The sequence below is a fragment of the Tupaia chinensis genome, unplaced genomic scaffold, assembly GCF_000334495.1.
Source record: "Tupaia chinensis unplaced genomic scaffold, TupChi_1.0 Scaffold148012_1, whole genome shotgun sequence".
Classification (NCBI taxonomy): domain Eukaryota; kingdom Metazoa; phylum Chordata; class Mammalia; order Scandentia; family Tupaiidae; genus Tupaia; species Tupaia belangeri.
This window is the reverse complement of record NW_006207862.1, coordinates 2388547-2410945: the sequence shown is the minus strand read 5'-3', so window position 1 is coordinate 2410945 and position 22399 is coordinate 2388547. Positions and strand designations below refer to the sequence as shown.

Genomic DNA, 22399 nt, shown 5'->3' with positions numbered 1-22399 from the left:
GAGAACTGTGAGAACTGTCCCCCTGGGGTCCCAGAGGGCACCCAGTGAGCAGAGTCCTAGGGTGGCAGATGGTAGGCAGATGCCTGTGTTCTGCAGCTCCCAGCTGAGGCTCCTGGGCTTCCTGGCTGACCCAAAACTCAGAAGAGTTAAGTAGGGCCCTTATTTGTCAAGTGCCTGGCAAGCGTAGGTTTTCCCATCTCACAGATGAGAAGACTGAGGCGCAGGAACTTTGAGGAACTCCTTGACCAAAATTCATGGAGTGAGGTTTCTGCCAGGCAGGAAGTATTGCATACCCCCGAGCTTTCTGTTTGCAGTTATTCCCCCCAGTATCCCGGTGCAGTTGGTGTTCTCGTTCATATTTTCCACTGAGAAAATGGAAAATCAGAGCGGTTGAGCAACTTTTCCCAAATTGCACAGCGGGTAGATGGTGGGGTTGGTCCTGCTGGGAAGCCTGGACTTGTTCCCCTTCAGGTCTGACAGCTGCCTAATGATGTGGGAGCATGGCCGGAACCAGGAAGTAAAACCCGATTGGGGGAGAGGATGAAACGGAATTTCCTCTACAGTGTGGTCAGGCTCAGCAGCTGGCCCTGTGCAGACTGACAAGGCAGGCGTCCAGGAAGTCCAGGGAGCAGAGAGTGGTGTCTGGCCTGGGGTGGGGCAGTGGGAGGAGGCCTGCCCTGAGATTCGTAAAGCCTGAGCCTCCGCAAGCCCCTCAGTGAGCATAACAGCACCCGTGGTCCCAGCCTCTATGGCCTGTGGCCTCGCCCACAGCGGCCTTTTCTCCCGGCTCACTAGGTGCCCTCCACAAGAAGCCCGAGATAGGGACACAGGACAGTGTGCGGTTGGCATGGAATCTGCATGTGCTTGGTTCTATCTGACCATGGAGATTCGCTTCCCTGTCCCACCTGTCCCTCTCCCCACCCAGACCACCAAGCCCCCGTACGGACCCTTTATGCTCTGGGCCTTCTACCCTTCCATTTTATCCAGAGGTTGCAAACAAGGAGACCTTCAAGCAACATCTGGCCACCAGATATATTTTAGCTGGCTGAAACAGTATTTTTCAATTTGTATTACTCATCAGCTAATTTCACTTAAAAATTGGGATTCCTTGCTTCTGTTGAAGAACAGGAAGTGATGCTGACTCCAGGCTGGCACTCCTAGTCTCCTTCCCCTTTAGCCAGGGCCCTGCTTTCCACTTCTCCTATCACCACCAGCTCTGTGAGCTTCTGTCCTCCTGGGTCCCAGCATGGAGTGTGTGTAGTACCACCCCGCCCTCGCCAAACTGCTAGGAAAAATGGGCTTGGAGTCTCCTTTGTAAAGTCAGGATTGACCCTGGTGGGCTCCAAAAGCTTGCTGATGTACCAGAACTGACCCACACCAGGGCCCCGGAGTTTGGGGCCAGGGAGGGCAAAGGGGCGGTGGGTCTCTGATGACGTTTACCCCTCAGGTCTACATCACTGTGCTGGACGAGAATGACAACAGCCCTCGGTTTGATTTCACCTCTGACTCAGCGGTCAGTGTGCCCGAGGACTGCCCCGTGGGCCAGCGAGTGGCCACCGTCAAGGCTCAGGACCCCGATGCTGGCAGCAACGGGCAGGTGGGCACCGAGTGAGATAACTAAGATCTAGCCCACCACTGGGGTCTCCACAGCCATTGATGCCATCCCGCCCCAGGCAGGAGCGGAGGCCCCTGCACTCACCACATCTGTGGTCAGGGAGACAGGCAATACTGCCTCTTAGAGCTGTGCATGCCAGTGGCCCTATTTGGGTCAAATAGGCCCAGTCCAAAAGCCAGCTACGGACCAGCCCCCACAGCCAGGTGGCAGCAGAAGGGTTAACTCTTCCGGGTGGCTCCATACCCATAGCCACAAACCACATGGCACCTTGCTCCTATGTGCCAGCCTAGACACCAACCCTTCCCACGCAGCCCCAGGTCCCTGGGAGGACACACTCGTCCAGCTCCCACTCCCAGCTCCACTGCAGGAGGCAGTCCCCATCAGCCCAAGTTCAGACACCCCAGAGCACAAGTGGAGGGAGTGATAGAGTACGTCGACATTAACCCTGCTTTTGTCTGCTCTGTGAGCTGTGTGCTTGCTTCTGCAGGTTTTGAAGATGGCCTGCACACCTCTGGAGGCTGAGGGATGTTGGCTTTGGGGGCAGCTGTAGGCGGGTTCAAGTCCATTTGGCATTTATGAGCTGTGACCTCAGCCAGCTGTTGCATGTTTCTGGGCCTCCTCTCTGTGCTGAGGAGGGAATCCAGTAGTTGCTTTTTGACAGAACTGTTGGAATAGCTGTTGGAATCCGTGGGCCTTCCCCTCCACCTTGGGAAGACATGAGTGCCAGCGGACCCACCCCCCAGTCTCCTGACCCCAGCCAATATGCTGACATCCCACAGACCCAGGAATGTGCCGCAGGCACTGAGCTGCCTTGTTGGGCCTGCCTCTCCATTTTCAAGGGACATAAACCACATCTGCATTAAACAGACTATTCTCCAATACCTTGCTGAACAAGGCCTGGTGGGCAGGCCCCCTGGGCCTGAGACCACTCCTCCCTACCTCCTCACCCCTGTCCCTCTCTCCTGTCACCCCTCTCAACAGGTGGTCTTCTCGCTGGCTTCTGGCAACATTGCTGGGGCCTTTGAGATCATCACCACCAATGACTCCATTGGTGAAGTGTTTGTGGCCAGACCGCTGGACAGGGAAGAGCTGGACCACTACATCCTCAAGGTAAGGACTGGCCCCCTTCGGGCTTAGGGGACAGCTGGCTCAGTCCCTGGACTGGCAAGTAGTGACCACCCAGGACAGAGCTCTCCATCAGCACATCCAGTCAGCTTTCCTGCTGTCACCAAGTAACATGGGGTAGGCTGCACACCCAGCACCAAGAGCACAGTGAGAACAAGCCAGGAAAGACTGGCCCACAGGCATCTCTGTATTCCCAGAGGAAGCAGCTGAGGTCGCAGTCTCTGCCTTGAGAGCCAGGAGACAAAGCCTGGAAGAACTGGTAGTCTTGACTCTTCCACAAATGCAGTGTGACCTTGGGCAGGTTATTTACTCTGTTCAGGCCTCACTTTCCCCACTGGTACAACAGGCCGTACCCGGCCTGCCTCTGCCAGGGTGAGAAAAGAGTGCAGGTGTGAGGAGCCACAAATGCCATCGTTACTTCTGAGCCACTGTGGCTGGCATGTTTACTGGGGCGCCCTGGAGACCTCAGGAGTGCACCTCTGCAGGCCTGAGGCCATCTGGAAGCACTGAAGCTTTCAGGCAGGCTCTGCCTGTGGTTGGACTCAGCTCGTTGCTGGAAAGATTGGATCTGAGTGAAGGGAATAGAAGCTTTGGAGGCTAAAGGCAGGAGCTCTGGGTCAGGCTGCAGGCCCAGGGTCATGGTCAAGGATGGTACACCCCAGAAATACAGTCAGGTCAGGTCAGGAAGTAAAGATGTGGGTACTCAGATTCCAAATAAGGTTCCTGAGCCAGACAAGAATTGAACAATGACTATTTGAGCAGGGGCAGAGGTGAAAGCTGTGGGCAGAGCCCAGGGAGGCCAGGACCCCCAGGTCAGGGGTGGATCAGTGAGTCTCTCAGCCCTTCCAAGTCCTGCCTGCCAGTGGACAGCCCTGTAGACTCCATGTTCCTGATCCTCCCCTTGCCCTTAGCCCTGACTCTAGTCCATACCTCCTCACAGGTTGTGGCTTCCGATTGTGGTACCCCTCCACGGAAGAAGGACCACATCCTGCAGGTGACCATCCTGGACGTCAATGACAACCCTCCAGTGATCGAGAGTCCCTTTGGATACAATGTCAGTGTGAACGAGGTGAGGGCAGCTCTGGCACCGTGTAGCTGGACATCTAGGTGGACAGTGGGTGAGAGCCAACGGGGAGGCACCTGCTTCCATGTCTACCTGGCCCACCAGGCCCTGTGGTCTCAAACATGCATACTTACAGATGCCCCTAATACCTAGCCTAAGTCCAAGACTCAGTATCTTTTTGTGATCGGGAAGAAACGAAGAGAGAAGAAATGAGCAACACTGTCTTTTACCCAACGGAACACTCAGGTTTACCCTGGAAGAGTTGCCTTTTCAAAAATGTATTTATTACCCAGTCTTGAAGTTGAGCCACTTTAGGAGAACACTAGCCCTGGCATCTTTGGGTATCATGCCAGGTGGCATGTCCATGAAGATGGGATGGTATAAGGGAGAGTCCCTTGGTTCAGTCCACTGGCCTCCCTGGGTGGACTTGCACACAGTCATTCCCTGTACGTTTTACCATCCATAAATGGGGATGATACCAGTACCTGACTGGTAGAGTTGTAGAGGGCGGTGATGCAGGTACTGTAGGACCTAGCATGTAGCAGGTGCCCATGGGATATTCACCATCTTCTCCTTGTCATCCTCATAATTGCTCCAGGAAGGCAGAGCAAAGCTTGCAGGAGCACCATGGAAAGTCCTTGGGCTCCCAGGAGTAAGTGCTACATGTTGCCCCAAAGGCCTTGAATCCAAAATAACCACTTTGCTACTCTCTTCCCAGAATGTGGGCGGGGGGACTGCTGTGGTCCAGGTGAGAGCTACCGACCGTGACATCGGGATCAATAGCATCCTGTCCTACTACATCACTGAGGGCAATGAGGACATGACCTTTCGCATGGATCGCATCAGCGGCGAGATCGCCACTCGACCTGCCCCGCCTGACCGCGAGCGCCAGAGCTTCTACCACCTGGTGGTCACTGTGGAGGACGAGGGCACCCCCACCTTGTCGGTGAGTGAGGGTGCAGCCACAGGGGACAGAAGGTGGGCTGGGGCAGCTCGGTCTACGGTGAGGGGAACAGAGGGTAGGAATGGAATTCCACACAGTAGCTGACTCTGTGACAACTTAATTGGGCTTGGGAGGGACTGTCGTGTGCATATTGGGGTGCTGGATTCTCACTGGAGTCTCAGAATCTATTTGGTTCTCTCTGCTCTCCAGGAGCAGCTCTATGGGGTGCTGCAGACTGAGCCTCTATATCCGGGCCTGGCTAGCGAGCAAGTAGGAGATGAATCCTGCTGTGCTCGTGGGACCACGCTAACCCACGTGGCAGTGCCTTATGAAAAAGGTGCCCTCTGGCCCTCTTCCCCACATCACCTTGTTGTGACAGACTTACACAACACATCAGGGCTGGAAGGGACTGATGACCCATGTCCAGGCAGAGGCTTGAATGAGTGGGGTGGCTGCCCATGGCAATGTTGAAGGCTCACACGGTTGGAGAAGGAGGTGCAGGCCATAGCAGCTGAGTGGTGACAGTTCTTGGGTGCTGGGTTGCTGTGGGAGCAGTTTGTACATGGAGAGCAGAGGGTTTGGAGTCAGGAGCTCTGCAAACTTGGCTGCATGACTATAAGCTAGTCAGAACCTCTTAAAATATCAGTTTGGTCTGGGACCAGCAGCTGGCGTAATGGCTGTCACTAAACTCCCATGTAGCCGACCGCAGTTCAAGTGTTGGACCCGGTGGCTTAAACTCATGCCGGGTGCGTGTACGTGCGTGCCCAAAATCCCGAGAGGAGAATGGAGGAGAAGGGATTGCATTATGGCCATCTCCCCTGGTGGGGGTGATTTCTCGCTTTCTGTCTCTCTGTCTCTCTCTTTCTGGTAAGCGCACGTGCCTATAGCGAAAACCTCTCTTATGGGGTGCTGCAGACTGAGCCTCTATATCCGGGCCTGGCTAGCGAGCAAGTAGGAGATGAATCCTGCTGTGCTCGTGGGACCACGCTAACCCACGTGGCAGTGCCTTATGAAAAAGGTGCCCTCTGGCCCTCTTCCCCACATCACCTTGTTGTGACAGACTTACACAACACATCAGGGCTGGAAGGGACTGATGACCCATGTCCAGGCAGAGGCTTGAATGAGTGGGGTGGCTGCCCATGGCAATGTTGAAGGCTCACACGGTTGGAGAAGGAGGTGCAGGCCATAGCAGCTGAGTGGTGACAGTTCTTGGGTGCTGGGTTGCTGTGGGAGCAGTTTGTACATGGAGAGCAGAGGGTTTGGAGTCAGGAGCTCTGCAAACTTGGCTGCATGACTATAAGCTAGTCAGAACCTCTTAAAATATCAGTTTGGTCTGGGACCAGCAGCTGGCGTAATGGCTGTCACTAAACTCCCATGTAGCCGACCGCAGTTCAAGTGTTGGACCCGGTGGCTTAAACTCATGCCGGGTGCGTGTACGTGCGTGCCCAAAATCCCGAGAGGAGAATGGAGGAGAAGGGATTGCATTATGGCCATCTCCCCTGGTGGGGGTGATTTCTCGCTTTCTGTCTCTCTGTCTCTCTCTTTCTGGTAAGCGCACGTGCCTATAGCGAAAACCTCTCTAAAAAAAAAAAAAAAAAAGAATATCAATTTGGTCATCTGCAAAAGGGAGATAACATCTAGCTCGTGGGTGTTGTTTAGGGAATCAAGTTAGCTCATGTTTGTGGGAGCCCTGGGTAAAGCTGGAGGAGGAGGATCACCTCAGCTGCCTATGCCAGAAGAACAATGCACTATAAACCAGATAAGACAGAGGCTTAAAGCAGTCGCCATCTATGTAGCTGCAATTCTGCAGGCTCACAGTTCAGACCAGGTTTAGCTGGGCAGTTCTCCTGCTCCAAGTTGGGCTCCTTCACTCATGTGTGGGCAGCTGCATGGCAGCTGGGTGTCTGTGCATCTGAGGTTCAACTGGGTGGTACTAGAGTGATGGGGTGACTTCTTCCCCAGATGGCTAGCCCATGTCTGTTCACACAGACACAGAAAGGGTCCAGAAGGGCAGACTTCATGGTGCAGTAGGAATGTGCTGCTCCAGAGAAGCCAGGTTCCACATGGCAGCCGTGGTTCAAATGCCCAGCCTGGTAGACCTGAAATGCCCTGGGCATATATGCAAGTACCCAAGATCTAACAGGCTGGAGGACTGGGGGAAGGGGCTCATGGCATGACCAGACACTACAAAGGTGCTCCTCTCTCCCTTCATCTCTCTCATGCACATGCACATACCCTTTATCATGAATTCAGAAAAAGGAGAAAAGAGGAAGAAAAGCAGTCAGTCAAGAAGAGAGAGCTGAAGCATGGAAGGCCTCTCAAGTGCCAGACTCAGAACTGGCACAAGGTCACTTCTGCTGCATTCTACTGGCCAAGAGGTCACAAGGCCAGCCTATATTCAAGATATAGGGAAATCAACTCCACATGGGAAGGAATAAGCTGCAAAGTATCACAGAGTGCAGATATAGGAAGGATAAAGAATTGGGGCATTTTTACAGTCTGCCACTCGGAGGACCCAGCTTGTGAATGAAACCTCAACTTTGCTCCTCTTCCCCCAAGCAGGTGACTCTGTTATTCCCCCTCCCCTTTGGCAAGTGCACTGTGGGTGGGGGGTGGTGGTGGTGGCGTGTCAGAGCAGGTCTGGGCTGGACTGCTTATCCAGAATGTCTCTAGAGAAGGTGGTAGGAATTGAGCTAATAATTCCAGAAAACCCACCACTGTGTGCCAAGGAGCCTAGGAAATGGGACTGGCTCTAGCACTGCCCTGGGCATCCTCAGGGTTGCCCAGTGTCACTAATAATCACCTTGCCTATTCACACCCAGTGGGCTAAACAGGCACATTTATAGGGCACACGTGACTAACAGGGAGGAGGGGGAAGCAGGTATCCTTTATTGTGGTGACATGGAGGGACCCAATTTTGGTAACTCGTCCCCAGCTATAGCTTCAAGGTGAATCATCTTGGTTATTCCTCCAGTAGCAAATAGAGATGTGTTTGGCTACAAGTCACGGAAACTTTAGCATGGACTCATTAAATCCGAATGCATCTTCTCACGTAAGGAAAATGATGAAAGTGCAAATGTTGATTACATGCTCCATGACATCACAGACAATGTTTCCTGCCTTTCCCTCACCGTTGCAAATAGCCGCTCTAGCCAGCATATCGACATTCAAGGCAGGAAGAGGACAAAAAGACAAAAAATTATGCAAGCCACTTCTGCTCATTTATCAAGAAAGTGAAGTTTCCCAGAACTACCCTCCAGAGTTCTGCTGTCTCATTGGCCAGAAGGGGTCACATGGGCACCCTACCTTCAAAGGAAGCTGGGGGAAATGATGGACAGGATTGTCACGGCTGACTTACTACTTGGGGACCAAATATATCACTGGCCCAAATAAAAGCAAGACTCTGTCAGTGAGGAAAAGGTAGGAGGAGATTCGGGGTGGACACATTGCGGCATTTGCCATGCTGCCCCCCACCATACAGGCCAGACAACATTCTAGTCCCACTGCTGCTCCCACCCACAGTCCTAGGGTTTCCCAGCCATCAGTGAAACCCTACATTCTAAGACCCAGAGTGTGAAGGTTCCCAGAAGAAATAGGAATTGAAAAAACAAGAAATCAACCTCGTCGCAACCACTATTTGAGGGAATCTGCCAAAAGTTCATGGGAAATGTGTATTATGAAAAATCTATGCATGGGTTTCACATGTTTTGCATGCGAAAATTCATACTTTAATTCCATTTTCCACAACTTTGCAAAGTCCCCTCATCTAAGAAATCCCTGCAAAACTTGAGTTTAGTCCCCATGGTCAGAAAGAGTTTCCATCTATTGGCCTGACCCTCTGCAGAGATCCATGGCAGCCCCATGGGGACCGTGAGCTCCCTCCTCACATGTCGTCCTGACATCTGGCCCTTCTAGACGCAGAGTTCGGCACACAACAGCTCCCTGGTGACAGTGTGGGAAGCTGAGTGGCATCCTCCCTCCTCACCCTGACCCTCCCTGGCTATGCTCCCCCAGGCCCCTGAAAACACCCTCAGGATGACTGATATCAGGAATGGGGTTCCCAAGGCCATGTCTGAGGGTCTGTGACCTGCTGGGCTGACTCAGACTTCAGCTTTCTCCTGACCTTAATACAGACAGAAACCATAGGTTCTAACTCAAAAAAGATTTATAGGAGAAAAAATTAGGTCAAAAATGGTCTATCCTTTTTTCAGTTCTGTCCCATTTCTTCAAGTTGGGAGAGATCTCCGTTCTTTGAGTTTTCTAGGAGGTTCTCAGTAAAGAACTGCAGTGACCACAGGGGCATAGTGTGAGAGACAGGCCCAGGCTGTATTTTTCATTCATTCATTATTCACTCATGTATTCACTCATCCCCTGTTCCCTGAATACCTACTGTGTGCCAGGCACCAGAGAGGAGGGCAGTATGGTCACTGGCCTGAAATGCAGCTGAGTAAGAAGGCAATGAGGGAGGCCTGGGCTCCATCTCCTCAGTCAGTCATTTTCAGCACAGCCAGAGAAGAGCATATGCTGGACGCAGGCATCAGCCTGGTCTCAGGCCTCAAAGCAAAAGTAACCATCAAGATAGCTTCTGGAGCCACCCGGCAGTTCAGGCCCAGAGCAGCATTCAGAGCTCCAGGCAGGGCTCTCTTTCTACATGTCCTTTCCCATCGTATTCCATCTGACGCTTACCTCAAGGGCTGGTCCCCTGCCTTCTCAAGAGCCCCCCACCCCTGCCTAGATACTCCAGGGTGGGGATGGGGCAGACGCTGCAAGCTAGTGCCCTCTGTGATTGGCATCGCCTCCAAGGAGTGCCAGACCCTTGAAGATTTGCTTCCACTGACCAAGCCCTCACCTCTGAGCAGTGATCCCTCAGGATCATGAGTGTCCCTGAGGACAGAGCCAAGAGCCAAGCCAGAAGTGGCCAGAGGAAGGGCCCTTCTCTTCACTGGGTAGATTTGACTGGATGGCTGTGCAATGAAGGGCCGTCCCCACCCCTCCTGGAGCAGCCATCAAGCCAGTCACCCTGAGATTCTAGGGAGGTAATCACAGCCTGCACATGCCCATCCAGAGAGACCCAGCAGGTCGGTATACCCCCTCTGACTCCACCTGCAGTTATCTGCTTGGTTTTGAGCCACCCTTTACTGGCACGGGACCAGCCTTGCTAGAGGACAAGGACATTTAAGATTCATTCACTCATTCATGCAATGCCAGTTGTGTGCCAGGCTGGCCCTAGATAGAGCTAGGAAGTCAGAGGTGAGTGGGACACAGGTGTGCCCTCCAGGGCATATGATGGGGAGGACATGTAGAAAGAGAGCCCTGCCTGGAGCTCCAGGGGCCGATGGCCTGGTAGGGTGGACATGTACCACATGGACTCTGTGATGTGAGAGATGCTAGGAGTGCAGGCTTTCTTTCCATCTCTACCTTAAAGGATGAGGCTTTCTAAGCAAGGGGGCTGGGATTTGGCTTCCAAAAGCTTCCCAAAGTCAAGAGAAATCTGAGCCACACCCCCAACCAGAGCTCTTCTCTTCTTCCTGGTTCTCCTCCCCCAAGTTTTCTGAGATCCGGACATTCCTGCAAACAGCCTAGGCTGTCTCCACCCAGCTCTCAACTGAGTATTACCCAGAGCTCAGAACAGCTGGGCTGCAGAGGGCATCCGGGCCAGCTCCAGCCCTGCCGCACAATGGTGTACCACCCAGCCGGGGAAGTCATTGTGCAGCCTCCGCCCTCTGCCTAGCTCCAGGGAATGGATAGGGAGCCCCTGAAAGAGGAAAGGCTGGGCCCCAGGAGGAAGGATGGAAGGCAGTGAGAGGTCAAGTGCTAAGCCTAGCCGCAGAGGCACCTTGGCAGAAGCTGGGAGGGAGGGCCTGACTAAGGCCTCAATGGCTGTAAGTCACAGCCAGCAGGCAGTACAATCCCAGATAACAAGCCCTGGTTTCTCCAGCTAGTAGGGACCGGCAGAAGCCCCCCGTCAGGTGGAAGGACAGAAAAACTACCCACTCATACGCAGTTTCCCAGCAGTAGCCCAGGATACTCTGTGACCTGGTGCTTCTCTTGACAGCTCATCTCATGTCTTTAGGGTAGAAGGCTCCACTGATTCTTAAACTTGGACCCTGCTGCTGGAGCAAATGCTTCTTTCACTGGCTCGAGCTCAGGAAACTGCAGCCTGGCCCTGGCCCTGGGCAGCACACCAGCTAGGCTATCCTGCATTGGCCCAGCATGAATAAATCCAGACCCTTCCCTTAGCCTTGCTTCTTGAGGGATGTTCTGCAGTTGCTCAGATGCTGCACACACAACTGGCTAAGTTCCTTCAAGAGACCCTGGGGCCCAGCAGGTAGCCGAGGGTTTGTTTCTCCTGATGCAGGTGATCAGGGTGCATGGGCCACAGTTTCCACCAGGAGTCCTGTAGCTTCATGGTGGCCAGGCAGAAAAGCAGGTGGCAAGAGGTGATGTGAAAGGACCCTACACATGAGTGGCAGGGACTGTGGACCCACAAGAAGGCTCAGACCAGGAGAGGCAGAGCACAGAGAGGAACATTTCAGATATGGAGTGAGATGGGGCAAGATGGAGCCATGCATGTGTGGGCACAGGCTTATCTCCCAGGACCCTGGTATGCACTGTAGGCAAGTCTAAGGTGAAGGCCAAGCAAGACCCTGGCCTATAATGCCATTCAACTCAGTGAAGAGGAAGGAACACAGGCCTGGTAAGCAGGAGACCCAGGCATTAATCTCAGCTTCACCATGCACTGCTTTTGACAACACGCAAACTTTCAGAACCTCAGTTTCCCTATGCATTAAATAGAGACACTAAAGCTCCCGGGATTTTCAGGGATGGGAGAACAAACAAGTAATAATGCACTCGAAAGTGTTTTGGAAAGCAGAGTATTACAACAGAAAATGCAGATACAGCACACGCACTGCCACTTTCCTAGCCTATGCCAAAGGCAGTTGGCATTGCTAGTTGATCTTGGTACTTTCTCACTAAATTATATTAATACTTTAGAACCCCTCTCAATGTATATTCCAGGAAACCATGCCAATAGATTAGCATTCCAAAACAAAATGAAATATCTTTCCCCTGGCTGGTACAAGCTCAGGGCATTGGTGTTGTCAGGGAGATCCCACCAGTTTCAGGTAAAGCTGCTAGGACCTAGAGCTGGTGGAACGTCAGAGGTGGCCCAGCCATTGTGAGTGGTTGAGATAACAGAACCATGGTGTCCTGGTTCAGCCCGTCAGCCAGTGGCTGTGCATCAGTTATCAGTTCTGCATCCAAGTGTAAAGGTCACATTCTTATTGGACCCTGCCCTTCCAGAACTCACAGAATAGTTATGGAGACTATGTCCATGGAGGAAAGAGAAGTGACTACTTTATACAGGTGACACCAGAGAGGTCATTTCAGGAGGCAGGGCTACAGTGCCCAAGGCAAAGAAGAGGGTGATTGGAGCTCTGCAGCCCCCAGTCCACCACATCCTCCCAAGTCTGCTACCATGGAGCACTCCCTGAGGAGTGTACACCAGGTCTTCGCCCAGACCCTGAACTGCTGTGTGTAGGGGAGCTCTGGCCAGGCAGAAGTGAGGGCAGCCCAGGACTGGGAAGCAGGTGCTGGGGTTCCTACATGGTCACCCCAGCACACATGACCAGACTTCCCCATCAGGGCCAGCCTGGCCAACAGCAGTCACCAATGGCCTCCGTGGTGTGTTTTTAGGGAGTGTCAAGCGGTCCTTGCTGCATCTGCAAAACTGTCCTAATGGTGCCTCAGATTCCATCCCCACAGCCTCTCCATGGAATATTTATTAAATAATTGTTTTTTAATTTTGCTAGAGAGTGCATGGACTCACCAGAGAGAGAGAGATAGAGGAGGGACCCTCCATATTCCCTACTCCTCCATCTCTCCCTTCTTTGGGGATCTTGGGCACGAACGTACATGTACCCAGCGTGATTTTCAAGCGGCCAGATCTGGGACCCTAAGTATCAAGTTGGCTATGTGGGATACACAACCTTGACCACCATGCCACCATGGGGATCTTCATTACATGTGAATGTCAGGAGATTGGTAAGAATGCTGATTCCCGACTGCTCTAACAATTAGTTAGATCCTAAAGGCACAGCTTCTTCTCAGGACCTCAGACAGTGCCAGGGATTCATCTAGTACCCTAGGAGCCTCCCTGCACCTAGACAACTTCCTTAAGGCCCCATCTTCCCCATCCCACCTTAGAGACTCCATGTGTCTGCTCCGCAACTGTCCCATGCACCCCAGGGGCACCCTCATCCCCAGGGAACACGGAGGGCTGCTCCAGCACCCTGCCCCTCCCTGACAGCAGTAGGGAGGGCATCCCTAGGGCTGCTTCAGGCAATGCCGTGGTCATGGATGGAAGATGGAGCCTGGACTGTAGAGTAAATTTCGCTGAAAACAGGAAACCACAACTGAGTTGTGTTCATTTGTAAGGGTCTGGAGTAGAGAGTGCAAGGCTGCACAGGAGGAAGCGAGGGAGGAAGTGTGTGGCTGTTCTGCTGTGGGGCCTCCTCCCTCCATCCACACAGCAGCAGCCGGGCCTGGGGTCTGGTAGCCAAATTCTTAGAAGTTCTCTGCCTCAAGGTCAGAGCTGAGGGCTAGGGCCAGGCCAGCCTCTCTCAGAGTGCAGGGTCTACTCCTCCTGAGCTGGAGGAACAGGAGTCTGGTCTGTGGGCTTATCTTTCGACTCTAGGGTCAGCCCAGCCCTGATTCAGGGCAGGTATCACCTTCATACTCCTGCCCCATGAGCCCCCACAAACTGTGAGGTCAGCACCTTCTTTCTCCATGGCAGCTGGCACTGGCCAGTGTCCATGGTGGCAGACAGAATGGAAGAGGGGCCCCCAGGGACAAAGCAAGAGCCAGGGATTTGGTGTTTGGGCCACTCCAGATGTCAGTCTCATCACGAGGTCTATGCTCGCCTTCTCAAGTCTCCAGGCCTGCAGCTGAGCCCTAGACATGGAGAAGTGCACAGTGGCCACTGTCCTTGGGCTTGACAAGTGGGCTTGGAAGCACGTGTCCAGGTGGGGTTCCCTGGTCCAGCTGCAGGCCTGGGCTCACTGCTGCCAGACAGGTAGAGGGGCTCCCTGCCCTATTCCAGGTAGGTGAGAGGACTTCTCCCTACCTGCTGGGCCCTTTGTCTCAGCCCAGAGTCCTGGTTGTCAGAACCCAGCCCCAGCTTGGCAGAGCCAGGGTAGGCTGCTGGAAGGCAAAGGCCCACGTCGAACTATGCCCTCTGTGGTTCCCACACTCTAGTCCCTCTGGCAGCTGGAGGGGGTTTGCCCAGTCCAGCCTCACCCCTCCCTGCTCTCAGGCACTGCCCTCTTTGTTTCAACCCCAGAGTGTACAGAGACCCACCCCAACTCTTTTCCCATGCTTTAAAATTCTGTGGTCATAATCCCTTAAAGGCCTCCCCTTGTGTACATGTGTCTAAAAACCAATCCAGGTCCTGCCTGCAAACAGGAGATGGGAGCGGAAAGGGAACAAACTCTCTGTGACGTCCCCATCCTCCCGCCCCACAGGGTCACTCTGAGGTGAAGACTGGGCCAAGCCCACTCTATTGTTTGGAACAGAAGACCAAAGGCTGGGGTGGGGATACAAGGGTTCCTTAGGCCCTGGGCACTTGGGAAACAGCAAGGAGGTTTAAACTCAGCTCTGACAATTCATCCATAGGGCTGCACCCGGTGCCCCATGTAGTTTTTAATAACATCCCCTTTTCATACTCAACAGCATCCGAGAGTGGACGTGGTGTGGTCCTCGCTTTTGTCCACACTGAGCACTGGGAGCAGGGCTGGGGAGGGAACCCCTCCCACTCACCTTCCCAGCAGACCCCACCCACCTCCCTCAGGGCCATCCGTGGTGGGTGCTGCAACCTCTGGCCTGGTCTCGGATTGCCCAAGATTCCAGTTAGCTCACAGTGGCCGCTGTGCCCCGGTATGTACTTCCTATTTCGGGGCCACTGGACTCTGGGGACCAGAATGCAGAGAGTGGGAGTCCCAGATCCACTGAACCTGTGGACAGGTCCTCACAGAGATGGCTGGTAGGAAGCAGATGGGGGAAGCTCCATGGCTGGGGTCAGCAGGCCCAGTCCCAGAGCCCTGGGTACAAAAAGCAAGTGTAAAGTGTGCAGCCTTAGGCGCAATGCAGGAGCAGGGACAGCCATAGAGGGAGGAGTTTCTCCACTTCATAACTGGGAGGGCCCATCTTGTCCCATCTATGTGCCAGGTCCCAAGGCTCACGTCCTAGGAAGAGAGGCTGCTGCAAAGAGGGAAATTCTGGGACCAGCAGATGGCATAATGGTTATGTTGCTGGGCTCCACATGGCTAACCATGGTTCGAGTACTGGATCCAGAGGCTTGAAACTCACATTGGGCATGAGCGCATGTGTGCTCAAAATTCTGAGAGGAGAACGGAGGAGAAGAGATTGCAGTGTGGCCATTCCCCAGGGGTGTGGTGTCTCGCTTTCTGTCTCTCTGTCTCTCCGGCAAGCACACACATCCTAAGGCAAAAAAATCTCTCTTAAAAAAAGAAGAAGAAGAAGAAGAAGCTGGAAATTCTGTTACTTCATAAGAAGTAGGTCATTTGGCATCCATAGCTGGAGAATATAGGTCTCTAGGAAGGACCTCAGCACCCCAGCATTCTTGGGACAGGTGCCGAGCAATCCAGCATTGTCTCACTTCTCCCATGCAGCATCCAGAGGGGTTGAGGGTCAAGGCTCGGAGCAGGAGAGAGGAAACCAGGATCAGGACCACAGAGGCCACTCCAAGGCTCAAGCGCACCTGCCCTAGGCCCAGCCACAGCTGCCCACAGCCCCCAGCTGGTCTAGATGACCTCGGAGTTTGGGGAGTCAGGAACAGGATCTGCAAAGGAAAAGAGTAGAGTGCATGGGAGCCCCTCTGTCCCTCACCCCCCAACCCCATACCATGAGGTTGTGAAGCCTCCTTATGGAAGTTAGGAGTGAGAGTGATGCTTCCCAGGTCATGGGTCATGACTTCCAGGTCATGGTGCTATGAGGGTTGGGAAGTACTCACCCAGGGATGGGAAGAAGACGTCCCCTGGGCCTGGAGGAGACAGGGGAGTGCTGGGCTCAGAGAGCAGGTGCCGCCCAGACTCAGAAGGCTGCCGCTGGGCCACATAGGACAGTGGGGGTCGGGACTTGGCCTCTGGTATTCCCTGGCAGGGTGGAGAGGTCTCGAAGCCAGGATTTTCGATTCCTTGAGTGCTGCTGCCAGAGCATCAGAACCAATGATCATTTGTGTTGCCTACAGTGTGGCCTCTGCCCTCCCTACCTCCCCTTTTCTCTCCCTCTTTCCATCCTCGGCCTCCCCAGCCCCAGGAAGGGAGAAGCCAAGCCCACCAGAAAAGACCATGGGCTGCACTCTTCCAACTGCCCTGAGCTGAGGGCATCAGAACTGACCCAGTTCCTCCCTGTGGTCTGACCTACAGCACCAGGCCCAGCCAGGACACCATCCCTAGGAGTCTGAGGACAGGTTTCTCTTTGGTTATTAGTTAATGGCATTAGCATTGAAAATCCTCAAAGCTTGTCTTGAGCTGAAGGAAGAAGTTCTCTTTTCCTGGGTGGGAGTGAGATAACCTCTCAAGAGCCTCCAACTCTGAAATTCCAGCAGAACTTCCTCTGACCTGTCTGAACATCATCCTATGGAACCCCCAGAGCAGTTCTGAGCTTGGAGTCACAGGCCCTGGAACTAAGTCTCTGAGTGTGGCTTATTCCAAACACATCCTCGGGGCCAGGCTGCATGCCAGCTTCTTGTCCAGAGTGCACCAATACACAGACCCCTATCCACTCCACTCCAGGCCTGCTATGCCACTCTGGGTCCCATTGACCTCTGCCCTCATGGCCTACAGGATCTGACAGGACGACCTGGTAGTGCCCTGCAGTGGGGAACCACAGCTCCAGGTGTGTGGCCTGAGTGGGCTCATGGGCCTCTTTTGCATGTTTCAGTATCTGCCTCAGATTAGCTGCTTCTTCCTCTCCCCATCCTAGCCCAGACTGACCACTGAGGCTCAAAGGTGGGTGCCTGGCCCATCTAAGAGAATCAGAGCTCAGTCGGCTGGGTGCAGAGTGGCAGGGAGAACAGCCAGCCAGAACAGCTGTGTAGGTTTCAGCAGCCGATGGCAGGTGCGCTCTGACCAACTTGCTATGTGGTCAAATAGGGGCCCTTCTGCACAGAAATATCTCCTCCCTGACAGCTTCCCAGAGAGGTTTTCTCAAGGTCTCCCTGGACCTTACCTGTCCATCCGCACCAGCTCCTGAGCACCTAGGGACAGACAGAGAAGCTGGTCACAGGAGAGGTTTCCCCAGGCAACATCCCTGCCTTAGTGGCAGATGCCCCTTGGGAGCCAGCGCAGGCAGGGCCCTGCTCAGCCCTGGTCTCCACTATCCACCTGGGAGGCCTGACAGTGCTCTGCACATCTGTCCAGCAAGTAGGACCTCAGTGAGCAACCCATGTCATTGAAAACACAACTTGGTCTGCATTCTCCAAGCATTGGGGACATTTGGCACCAGGAAACCAAAGTCAACCAGCACTTTCTCCTCTGCTTGACTCGGGCAGGATCTGACCTTTAGGATTTTAAGTATCAACCAAAGGCCTGGCTCTTGAATTTGCTAAACATTGTTTCCTGTTTGGAAATTGGCCAGGTTCTGGTCTCTAGTCACAACTCATTAGCGGGGAGTGTTCCAGGTCATTTCCAAACTAGAGGGCTCCTGGTTTTCTCTGTCCCAGCTTTCACATCGCCTGTCACAGATAACACCTCTCAGGGAAACCTTGAGGGGGCCGAGTACCCCCTCAGTTCCTTCCCACTCTGCCTGCTCTCTCCTCCTCATTCATGCTGCTGCTGCCTTGCCCCTTTCTTGGAGTTCCCCACACCAAAACCGGCCACCAATAGATGCAGGGCCCCAACTTCCCTTTCTTGCAGCTCCCCTTCAGATCCTTCTCATTCTAAAGAGCTTTACTGCTGGTGACTATGGGGAAACAGATGGTGGTGGGGGTGAGGCACAACAGCAGAAAAGACACAGGGAAGCAACACATACGTTCCTGAGATTCGTTAGACTCATGGACGCTGTTATGGGCACTTCTGGGCATCAGGCTTCCTGCAGGTGTGCGGCGTGTATTCACCCGCCTCATCCTCCCCACCTCCCTTGGGGTAAGTGTACTGGTCCCACTGAAGAGTGGGGAAATGGAGTCTCAGTCTATAGCTGGATAGGAGTTCGCACCTGCTGGCTCCTCCAGCACGCTGCCTTCCTCAGAGCTCCTGGTCCCGTCTTTTTCTTTTTCTTTCTTTTTCTTTTCTCTTTTTCATTTTTTTTTCTTTCTTTTCTGCACCACATTGGGCCCTGTCAGCCTCTGCCCCCGGGGCTTCCCAGGTGCTTTCTCTTCCTACCAGCTGCTTCTCTAGAGTCTGGATCAAAATAAATGAACCAGACTTTGGCTCCCTCTCTGTTTTGTACCTGGTCTCTCGCATCATCCCATCTGGCGTCTTGTCTCTGGCTCTGACGAGAAATCGGTAAATAAAGTTTTTTTTTTTTTTTTTTTTTTTTTTTTTTTTTTGAGAGGGAGAGGATCAGCTTCTAAACTGTTTCTATTAGCAGATGAATCGTTGATACCTTTCTGTTACTGCGTGTATCAAGTCTCAGGAGCAGCTGCATGCAGTGTCTGCTCATGATAGAAGCGGTTCATCTAGGTTTCCCAGAGTGTCCCCAGCCTGAGACACGGTGCAGACCTAGCCAGCCACCCCCCCCACCAGTCTTGCCCTGTCCCCTACACACACACAGCAATCTCCACCCAGAACTGTTTTCCAGTTTCTGTTCCCTGTTCTGCGCACATGACAAGACAGCACTGTGGTCTGCAGTAAAGGGGCGGAAAGCACCGCTCCATGTGGGAGACAGCCCCACGGAGTGCACCCCCTCCCCACCCATCCGTCCCACCTCCGTGAACTGCTATGTACATGAGAGGGGCTGATGGCAGCCGCGGCCGTTCCTCTCCCTCGTGCAGCCAACCGCTTCCAACCTCGGGGTACTCCTTGGGGTAGGCTGTGGTGGGTTTTGTGAGAAGAACATGAGAGTCCCAAGAGTGAGGGTAATGTGCCCACAGCCCCCTAGAGACCCACTGTAGGGCTCCAGACTGGGCACCTGGGAGCACAAGGAGGGAGGGATGCCAAGCTGTTGGAGGCCAGCCAGAGAAAACAGGTGTGAGCCTAAAGTCACCTGGTGACACAGCAGTCCTCCCTCAGTTCCCTCGGCAGCCAGGAAAAGGCCGGGGATGGGGTGCAAAAGAAAAGGACTCCCCGCTCTCCTGCTCTCAGATTCAGAATAAGTAGGCTCAGAGGCCAGGCAATGGGCCCTATCACCCAGAGGGAATGTGAAAGGGGTTCGTGGATGTGACTGGAAGCCTGGTTCCACCATTTTTTTCCTGTGTGATTCTTTAGGCAAGTCGCCTACTTCTCGGTGCCTCAGTCTGCTCATCTGTAAAATGGAGACAATGGTAGTACCAAACTCTTGAGGTTGTTGTGAGAGAATGTATATAATAAGCTTGGCATAGTGCCGGCACAGCCACCCTAGCAGTTAGGGGGTGCTGACTACCACACTCATGCTGAAAGCATTTTCATTATATGGTGGAATTAACATTTCTTGGAAAGAGCAGGAGTTCAAAACTCCAAGGCTGAGTCCTAGCCCTGCCATTTACTAAGTTAAGTCTGCAGATCTGAGGCTTCTCATCTGTAAAAGGTGTCCAACTAAGTTATCTCTAAGATCCCTCCTACTTCTGATGTTCCAAAGGTCATTTTTGTCCAAGCAATTTCTAATTGTAAAACAAGTCCGCCCATACCTTACATCAAGTCTCCAAAGGATCTGAGCACCCACGTTTTATAAACCAACTTGAGCTACTCCACATGACTTCGCTTATTCAGCAGATACTGAGTGCTAAGCAAGCACTGCCTGGAGCCGGTGAGGCCAGTGGGCACTCAGGCCCGGAAATGGCATGTCAGAGTCCCCAGCTCTCTCAGCCATCATGCCCAGCTCCTTGCAGGGAGCTAGCAGCTCCCAGACCCATAATAGAGCGGAACTGTGCCTCCTGTGTCTTTGCTGACCCTATAGGGGATGAGCCAGGGGCTGGGGCAGGTCACCTGCATTCTCCAGGCAGGCTGGGATACTCACGGCGGCTGGAGGCTGCCTGCCTCTGCTTATAGACCAGAAGCAGGATGAGGGGGAGGCAGAGGATGCCCACGATGCAGGCGCCTGTGGCCAGGGCTGCAGCGGTGATGTCTGAAAGAGCAGAGACATAGCCAAGGTGAGGCTGTATTCCCACTACTCCCACAAGGGGAAACTGAGGCCCAAAGAGGGTAGATCATGCAGTAAGGGACCTACCTTTACCCAGTGCCCCACTGCCAGACCCTCAGTGACCTGCAGAGGCATAGAAGGTCTGAAGACCTCTTTCAAAGAGAATCCCCCTCATTCCCTAAGTGGGCCCAGAGCATGCAGAAACAAGGCCTATTGCTTCCAGTTGAGGCAGCTCCTCATCCTGGCCCATGGGGACAGCTGGACCACTGGTTGTCCCTTGAAAAGGGAGAACAGGTCCTCTGTAGACCCTGTGCCACAGAATTCAAGGTTAAAAGGAGCTGAAAGGATGAGAACGTTGTGGAAATAGATGTTGGTGATGTCTGCACAGCACTGGGAATGTAATCCATGCCATAGAACTGTGCGCATAGGAACGGCGGAGTGGCAAATCATGTGTTACATATGTTTACCACAATAAAAGATAAACCAATCCATGGGGCCAGCAGGCAGTGTGGTGGATAAGGGCGCTGGATTCCCACATGGCCAACCATGGTTCAAGTCCCGGACCTGGTGGCTTGCTTTCTCGCTTTCCCTTTCTCTCTCTCTCTGGTGGTCAAATAAAAAAATAAAATAAAAAACTAACAATAAAAAATGGAATTAAATAAGTAAATAATTCTTTAAAAAAAAATGATAAAGCAATCCAAGACCCCAACTCAAACTAAGGACTCCTGAGCTCTGGGGCAGGACCTCTGGCACACAGGCATGTAACAACCTGAGGGCAGAACTAGAGAAATGTGTGTCCATGTCTGACATTTCAAAAGGTGAAACTTTTTAAATTTTGTAAAAAGAAAGTGTGCAGGTTTAAACATATATTCCTCCTCCCCCCTTTACCTGATCCCCCTCCAAAGAGATAAGCACTGCCTACAGTTCCTTGGGATCAGCCTCGAAACAGTCCCTTCATACACATCAGATACGGGATCGTGGCACGACTGTTTTTCCCGCGGAGCATAGCTCGCACATCTCTGACTGCACAGAGACCTCCCTCCCGAAACTTACTGAAACAGTCCCCTGTTGGTGGAAACAGTCTTCTATGGATGGACAATGGATGTTGTTTGCTTCCACTTTCAATGTAACTAACACTGTAGCAACAAGCCCCTGGTGCATGCACCTTGGCTCACTCGGACAAGTGCATCTGCACTTAGTCCATAGCAGTGAAAGTGCTAAGCCAAAGTGCATTTTCTTGTAGGCTATTGCAAAATTGCCCTCCAAAAACGTTGTACCGCCTCACAATCCCAACAGCGTGGGGAGGTTTGATTTATTTTAGACCATCTGCTGACTCCAGGAGTTTAGCTGGGAACAGACATGCCCTCAGAACCACAACCAGCGTAAACGCATTTCCTTCCCAATTTCAGTCTTCCCTCAGCCAAAAGATGGGCTGGGATACCTTGTCACAGTGTCAACTCCACCTCAGGGAGCTTTGGGAGGTGGATGGGCTGGGGTCTAAATGTTGCCATTGCACTATTTATTTTTGGGGGAAAGGCCATTCTTAACTCATTGTGTTGCTGAACAGCCCAATGGTGTAAACAAGCTTTCAGGAGGGGTTGCACACACCGGTGAAGAGAACAAACTGTTTTCAGGCACTTTCGAAGTACCCAGTGGTACAGGAACAGTTGCTATACTAATTGCAGAGCAGGTTCTGCTCCACATTAAAGCAGGCTCCCTGCAGATCTTAGCAAGGCTGCATTTGGGCATGGAATATTGAAAGTAAAGATGTTCTATAACTCTAACGTTTCCGTATTTCTAAACCCCATCAAAGGACCTTATTGTGGGCAATATCTGAGCAGCAGGTTGCAAAGCACCCTTCCTCACCCATCAAAACAAGGCTCCTCCGGACTGTTACTAAGCAACGTTTTGTGAGGTTCACCAGGTGCTCACTAACTCTGGCTCTGTTTGCCTTGGGGCCTTGGCTCGGTCACCCTGGCTGACTTTCAGTCCTAGCAGGGATTGCCCCTCTGTGTCCCCTCTACAAGATCAAGACTCGGTTTCACTTGAGAGCCTGAGTTTCCTTATAGTTAAGGCTGAGAGTTGAGGCTGGGTAGGGGGCAGGGTTTAGGGGCAGGTATGTAGGCCCAGCTTCCTTCTGAAACCAGGGGCACCTCTGTAGAGCCTGGCCTCGCCGCGTGTCCCCAGTCCTCCTCCCAAGGATGGCCAGTGCCTGGCTGGCACCCCCTGGAGAGAGGATGTGTTTGGTCACCATCCAGACTAGGTCCATCCTGGGAAGGTGGCCAGGCGCTGGCAGGGGCAGCTGCCCACAACACCCTGATGAGTGCACCAGGCCTTACAGCAGGGCGGGCGGGAG

General features: G+C 53.1%; 2 protein-coding genes across 5 annotated transcripts in view; one reads left to right on the top strand and one right to left on the bottom strand.

Annotated features, from left to right (window-relative positions):
* CDH23 (cadherin related 23) overlaps window positions 1–22399 on the top strand; it is a 410231-nt gene that overhangs the window by 325241 nt on the left and 62591 nt on the right. Inside the window, exons 34-39 of one of the 4 annotated variants that reach the window (XR_003548152.1) lie at window positions 1448–1597; window positions 2597–2725; window positions 3681–3809; window positions 4522–4749; window positions 7000–7308; window positions 7721–12992. Coding sequence is in view for 3 of the 4 variants with exons in the window: in XM_027768916.1 (XP_027624717.1) it covers window positions 1448–1597; window positions 2597–2725; window positions 3681–3809; window positions 4522–4749; window positions 7000–7155 (792 nt within the window). In the remaining variant the exon portion in view is untranslated. Of the gene's footprint in view, window positions 1–1447; window positions 1598–2596; window positions 2726–3680; window positions 3810–4521; window positions 4750–6999; window positions 12993–22399 lie in introns of those variants that run through there. The other 3 variants (XM_027768917.1, XM_027768916.1, XM_006170102.1) reach the window with 3 other exon arrangements.
* The window catches only part of VSIR (V-set immunoregulatory receptor), a 23971-nt gene continuing 16841 nt past the window's right edge, over window positions 15270–22399 (bottom strand). The window contains exons 4-7 of the mRNA XM_006170101.3: window positions 19921–20028; window positions 16999–17026; window positions 15779–15972; window positions 15270–15607 (exon numbers count right to left, since the gene is read on the bottom strand). Of these exons, the coding sequence (XP_006170163.1) occupies window positions 15570–15607; window positions 15779–15972; window positions 16999–17026; window positions 19921–20028 (368 nt within the window). The 3' untranslated portion in view covers window positions 15270–15569. The remainder of the gene's footprint in view (window positions 15608–15778; window positions 15973–16998; window positions 17027–19920; window positions 20029–22399) is intronic.